The sequence below is a fragment of the Sprattus sprattus genome, assembly GCF_963457725.1.
Source record: "Sprattus sprattus genome assembly, chromosome: 7".
Taxonomy (NCBI): domain Eukaryota; kingdom Metazoa; phylum Chordata; class Actinopteri; order Clupeiformes; family Clupeidae; genus Sprattus; species Sprattus sprattus.
In genome coordinates, this window is record NC_137926.1 from 17273091 (window position 1) to 17280590 (window position 7500).

The window sequence follows — 7500 nt, forward strand, 5'->3', positions numbered from 1 at the left end:
AAATTTGAAGGAACCTCAAGAGCCTCTGGCGCTAGACGTGGTGGGTCTCTTTGGGTCTGATGTCTGTGGAGATCATGATGGCAGCCGACCAACAATAAACAACAGAGCTGCCATCCAGTCGGCTCTGCACTTCCTGCATTCTTTCCTTTCACACACACACACACACACACACGCACACATACACACACACACACGCACACATACACACACACACACACACACACACACTGTCATGCTGTGCTGAATACTGAAAATAGAGCTTCACAGAAAGACTTCTTTCAATCTTTCATGATGCCTCCACCGCCCCCCACCTCAAGAAAAGACAGAAGGAGGGAGAGAGGAAGAGAGGAGAGGAAGAAGAAAGAGCATAATATCTAACAGTGCAATAACAGGAGTTTACCTAAGGTCATCCTGCTGTGCTGAATGAATACTGTGTCCTCCTACTGACACACACACACAAACGCGCACACACACACACACACACACACACACACACACACACACAAACACACACACACACACACACACACACACACACACAAACACACACACACACACACACCACAGGCATACAGTACATACACAGACATACTGACCAACGAAACCTCATCACTAGAGTTAAAAAATGTGTCAGTCATTACCCTCTTCCTAAAGCAAAACAACAGCAATAGAGAGGGAAGAAAGAGAACGAGGATGAGTAGGGAAAAGAAAGCGAAAGAGTTTGAAAAGAAAAGAAAAAAGACAAAAAAGCAAAGTAAGCAGAGGTAGTTAGGGATGTATGCTGCATCCCAGTCCAGCGGAAACATCCCCAGTGCTCCAGTGCACTCGCAGAGCAGAGGACATGGAGGAGACGCGGAGGGGAGCCTGTCTCAGCGGGGAGTCTGTCTCAGAGGGGGGTCTTAGAGCAGAGCAGTCTCCCCTCTCTCCATCTACAGAGGGGTTTAAGGGATGGTGGCTGGCCTGGTTAAAAATGAATACGCTTTTTATGAATTGATTCATGATATTTTGGGGTGGGGGGTTGTTATGTAGAGTTACTGATGAGGGGAATGTGGTTTTGTGAGGTGTGATTTTCTTTTTAGTTGTGGGTATATGCTCTCGCCACACACACACACAAACACACTGAACGATAACATGATGGATAGATATCGTGGCACATGGTTTGCACTGTAGTCCTCACATTTGGTTCAGACACTGAACTCTTCCCAGCGCCTGCTGTCAATAATTGACATATACTTATCAACCAGAACAATTGCTAACGGGGACATATGAGCACAGTGCACAGCGCCTGTTTTTATTATGGCCAGAATACTACAGGGACTTTTTACTCTGAACTTTACGCTAACTTATTCAGAACTGCTGATGTTACGGTATTTCTTGCAGCTCAGCTGGTAGTGGAAAACATTAGCATTGCCAGCTCACGTCCAGGAGCACGCTCTGATTCAAATATAATAAAAACCTCTCCGTTACTGTTCAGGTAATGGGACCCGCAGCAAAATAGCTGAATCACTCAGACAGGCAAACAAACTGGTGTAGTTCACACTAACTTGAGGCCTTCTTCCCCTTACTCAAGCCTCTGGTAAATGACCTGTGGTCTCTGGGGTTGCTCTCTGGGGTCAAACGAGAACAAGCGGGCCCTTAACATGTATAAGCAAAATTTAACAAACACACGCACACACGCACACACATTTATCATCAAAGCCCAGGCAACACATAGCAAACATACACAGAACCTGACGTCAGTTCTGATGCATGTGTGTAATGTGCATATGACTACATATTTTAAACGACTGACAGGTAGGGCTCGCAAGCAAGGTGTGGCCTTTCAGTACGTCTCATTCATCTTTAACCCACACACGTCACAAACACGGCAGCCACATTCACTCATCTCATAAAGACTTCTTGCATTCTGAGTCTGAACACACCAGCCCCAGTGCATGTATTTAACGCTTGAACATTTGCCTGAGGTTGTGCATGTTCACAGATCTGAATAAGTGGACTGGCCAGGGACAGCCAGCCAGATGGTAAACCTACCCCACATCACGCACATCATCTGTTGTGTATACGATAAGTAATGGATAATGTATAGTCAGGTCAGTACAGGAAAATAAATCCCGACAGTAAGAACAGGACAGGTCTTGATTTGTCCTGAGGGGATTTATTTTCCGATACTGACCATGTTTAAACATCAACATTCAATAAACAAGTGGGCTCCTGATATGTTTTTACAGACCTTTGCCATATGGGAGGAGGTGAATGAATATATCATGACAACATTAGTCATAGTAATCAGTAATTAGTAAATGTAATGAGGAAACCTTGCACATTTCCGAGTCATTACGAGTCATAAAACCATGACGACTTTATCTTTTTTTCCCCCTTTTTATCTCATGGTCATCTTGCATCCTCATTCCTTTCACTCTGAGGGTGACACTCAGGTGTATCAGGCTCACGTACCAATAACCGGACAACTACTGCGCTTTGTTTCCACTCTATGTACATGTGTGTGTGTGTGTGTGTGTGTGTGTGTCTGTGTGTCTGTGTGTCTGTGTGTCTGTGTGTCTGTGTGTCTGTGTGTCTGTGTGTCTGTGTGTCTGTGTGTCTGTGTGTCTGTGTGTCTGTGTGTCTGTGTGTCTGTGTGTCAATGTCTATGTGTGCCTGGGTACAAAAATATCAAGCATGCATCCACCACATGAACTATGTCCAGGCAAAACTTCTTCATTTACTTTGGCCTTTGCTACACCTAATTTCTATAAACACAACACTTCTGCTCTTGGCTTCCGTTGTTCAAACAACACAATTAAGTATGCCATGTACTGGAACAAACATGAAAGATTTTCTCACACTCCTAGCAACAGAGCATATTCATTACATTCACAGCAATATAAATAATGGACCAGGTGAGATATATGAAAAACAGAACTAGAAGGAATGGGGCAAGAAAGAGAGCAAAGATCCCTGGTGGTCTATTTGAAATGATAAGCTTTTCCTCATACTTTACTCACATTCTCAGTCCTGGGTGAGATAAAGTCTCTCTTGAGGCATTTCAAGCTTAAAGTCCAACATGGAGATGGAAACCCACACCCTGGCCAAACCCCTGTTGTGAAAACTACCACAACCTGTTCACAAACCATGCTACAACCCTGTCACAAACAGTGCCACAACCTGGTCACAAACACTGCCACAACCCTGTCACAAACACTGCCACAACCCTGCCTAATGCCATGGCAAACGTGTGAAGACAAGTCAATAGAAATCAGTCTCACACTCACACCCATACTGTGTGTGTGCTGAGAAGCATATATCACATGCTGTACAAACCCTTTTCAAATGTACCTTTACATACATTTACCAACCGATTCGAACACTACATTCAACCTAATAACAAGAAAGTATCACTGTCTCCGTTACATATATTTTCAGTCGTAGCTTTGATCTCACTTGTCTTACAGAAGGCACACAGTGAATGATGTTGTGCTTTCGTTAGAGCACACAGGATCATGACAAACAGAATGGATGAGAATACATTTGTATACGGAAAAATGTAAACATAACTCACGCTTTTCTGTGATGTGATTTAGTCAATATAGTCCAAAATGAAAAAGGAAGAGAGAGAGAGAGAGAGAGAGAGATGTGTGGGAGAGGAACAACTGATTCAAAAGGTGTGGGAGGAGAGAGAGTCTTTCAGACAAACCCTTCTTGTGATTAGACAAGCCTACTAGTAACGACACATAATCCACCCACAGATAAGCGGAAAACCTCTAACTCCCTCCTCTCTGTGTCTGTTGCGGTCATACACCTCACTCGCTCACCTACACACACACACACACACACACACACACACACGACACATCTACACACTTTAACCTTGATAGGGTAAATCAGCCGGCTATATTTAATTATGTATACACACATGGACACACACTGACAAACCGACACACGAATACACACACACACACACACACACACACACACACACACACACACACACACACACACACACACACACACACACACACACACACACACACACACACACACACACACACACACACACACACACAGAGATACATCCGTGTCTTTGTGTGTTACCCAACACAACCACAGGTTGTCATAGTGAGGTGACTGTTATGAAATGTACTGGTGAGTCTGAGGAAGCAGTGTGACAGGATTCTCACAGAGAGGACAATACCACACAGCCCCAGGTCTGCACCGTCAACACCAGACAGGGGCACGGCTCCGCTAATGCTTTCACAATGACTGGCAGGCTGTGCACAGACGAATGGAAGGCCAAAGGCTATAGGATTCTCTGTGTGAATTAAAGTTACACTATGTAACAATTTAACCCTTTTTTAGGTATAGTTTTATAGGCAACTAGTTTTGGTACCATCCTCAGATTCATTTTACTAGCATATGGTCATGTGAAGGACAGATAAACACCTGTGTCTTTCCCACTAGTCATCCAGGATATGTTCCTTGTGGTTCTGTGTACCGGGCTGGAAGAAAAGCTTTCACAGCATGACGCTGCCAGATACCAGTTAGTTGGCAAGCTTCTATCAGTGTCAACTGGGTTGTTGGTGGTGTTTGCAAGGCTTTTACATACCTTTGAGGTAGTTAGCTTGCTAGTTTTGGAACAGAACTCCGTACTGCTGCTTAAAAGCAATTTTGGAGAAATTAGATTTTTTTCTTTAAAGAATGATTTGATTGGCAGCAGTATCATTGTACACTGGATTACACTAGTGGAACTATGTGCAGTTTGTAGAACAAACCCAATAATGTTCCTACATTCTCTCTCCTTCTCTCTCTCTCTCACAAACACACTCAAGCACACATGCACACACACACACACAAACACATCTTGAAGTTGCAATGCCCCATTCTGTTCTAGTTGTGTGTTGTGTGCATGGAGCGGTAGCCAGCAGGTACAGTGAAGTGCAGTGAGTAAACCTCACTCACCCAGGGGTTTCATCCTCCTTACTAGCACGGCCACCTATCTTGTCCGAGACTGTCCAGTGCAGGACTGTGCTTGTCTACACAACGCAGGTTACATATACTATTCACCAGCAGTGCCACAGGTCACGGACATCTGTTCTTAGAGAAGGCCAGTTGCACAGGAATCTAAGATAGCCTGTTACTGTGGTAAAGAATGAAGATGAAATGATGAAGTGGCCCTGTGCATGCTCTGGGTTTCAAGCAAACATAATGTGCGTCTGTATGTGTGTATGTTTCTTTGTGTGTGTGTATTTGTGTGTGTGTGTGTGTGTGTGTGTGTGTGTGTGTGTGTGTGTGTGTGTGCATTTTTTACTGTGCTGTTAATGACACATGTCCAGCTTTTTTGTGCAAACACAAATAAACATCTGAGTAAAAACCAGTTAAACCAACGTATCAGTCAGCATGATAAGATGACTCAACCTACTGAGGAACCAGCTTTACAGAGACTAAAAACAAGCTACAAAATAAAGTAAATAACAAGTTAGAATTCACGACCACATCAGTGCACATGCATACACACACATACATACACGCACGCACACAGACACACACACACTGATTCTTCACACATGTACATTCACAGTGGCATGTAAATTGCTGACACACTCTCTCTCTCTCTCTCTCTCTCTCTCTCTCTCTCACACACACACACACACACACACACACACACACACACACACACACAGACACACACAGACACACACACACACACCTTCCTGTGAAACTTCATTAAAGTGTTTACTGAATTCCACACGCTGTTGAAGCAGATCTGATTTGCTTTAATCTGGTTAGGAGAGACTCAGTGGGAGAGAGAGACTCCTTTCCTCCCTTTTTCTCTCCTTTTTGGCTCATTTGTCTCTCTCATTACCTTTCTTGCCTTCCTACATCCATTTCTCACTTCTTCAATCTTTTCTCTTGGACCTCAAAAATTTCCACTTTCAGACTACAGTGTGTTTGAGTGTCTCTGTGTGTTTTGTCCCATTCCCGCCTGGAAATTGCCAGAGGTGGATGTTTTACACTCCTTCCTGCTCCCATGAAAATGTACCATGCGTAAAAACTACCAATCTTGCATCTATTTATGTATAGCATGGGTTTTTCCTTGCTCCTAGTACAAATACCATTATGTGGTTTAAGAACAACAAGTCTATTATATTATTCATTTTAAACATATATTACCAGATCCCACCTGCACTAGTTTTTCTGTGTTGGGACCCGAGTTGGGACTGTAGTCTGAGCTCAAAAACACCAGTGGCACTGGTACTGGCAAACACTGGTGACATCATCAGCACAGAATCAGCTAAACTATGTTTTTGTGTTTTTCTTAGGGAGGGCCCAGTCAGCTCTGTAATGCTGCACTGGACCTGCTGAACTGGTCTGACTCCTCTCTCTCGCTCTCTCTCTCTCTCTGTCTGCCTGTCTCTCACCCTCCCAGTCTGTATATATGTCTGTCTTTCTCCGACTCTCTCTCTCTCTCTCTCCCTCACGCAGTCCCCAGCCCCACCCAATGCTGCCGTCCCCTGTGGTTTCACCCCACCCATTTGAAGGTTTCACCCAGCAACCAGCCAGACCCCAGAAGGCGTTCACACCTGACCACCCAGTCCACCCTGCACTTACAAACACAGCACAAGTTCCATTTAAGTCTCCATTCATTAACATTACCACAGTACCACAGCAGCAAAGGAAATCAAGTCAATACCTCAACCATGGAAAGAGAGGGATATAGAAAGCAACAATGTGTAAGATTAAGAATAGATCCATCAAGGGCATATCGTTTTTGTAGCAATAGTGGATAAGCAGATAGTTTCCCACAAGGATCTGGTAGTACTTGTGTTCTGCCAAAAGGCCATTCATGTAAAAATAGAACAGATAAAAAAATACAAAACTAAAAATAGTTAACGAATGTTTGCTCAACAGTTCAAATGAACTCATATAAACAGCACTCACTGTAAAATGTGAAAAGTGTTCGCGCACGTAACTTTGTGCATCAATGAAAAATGTAAATCCTGTCACTGAGGCACGTAAATGTAATGTAAAGTATGTAATGTAAAGTATTTTAAGTGGGCTAGATTGGCATCAGTCCCACATACTGAGGAAAAAAACGTATACATATCAGACGCATTAACATGTTGTTCTTAAAATACACACCCATTGACGTATGCACACCTCAATAAACAATGCCCTTGGACAAAGTGCATGTACATCACACACACACAAGGACCTCTAGGGATGTTCCTACCTTGGGTGTGAGCGATCTTCACCGCAACGCACGGCTCTTTCTCTGAGCTCTTAGAGGTGAAACAGCTGGGCCTGGCTGCCCTCTCTGCAAAACACACACACACACACACACACACACACACACACACACACACAAATGAGTTCATTAAGCACCAACACCTACAGCTAAGAGGAACAGAAAGGAGCAGCTGTATAAATCTACAGAGTTCAACCATGCTATGTACTTCTACTCTGAAGAGTATAAGTTTTTGAGTGAACGAGTCAGTGTGTGGATGC

General features: G+C 43.7%; 1 protein-coding gene across 1 annotated transcript in view; it reads right to left on the reverse strand.

The window, feature by feature from the left end:
* The window catches only part of fgd4a (FYVE, RhoGEF and PH domain containing 4a), a gene marked incomplete at its 5' end in the record, with an annotated part of 47844 nt that overhangs the window by 19707 nt on the left and 20637 nt on the right, over window positions 1-7500 (reverse strand). The window contains one exon of the mRNA XM_080841732.1: window positions 7226-7309. Within this exon, the coding sequence (XP_080697858.1) occupies window positions 7226-7309 (84 nt within the window). The remainder of the gene's footprint in view (window positions 1-7225; window positions 7310-7500) is intronic.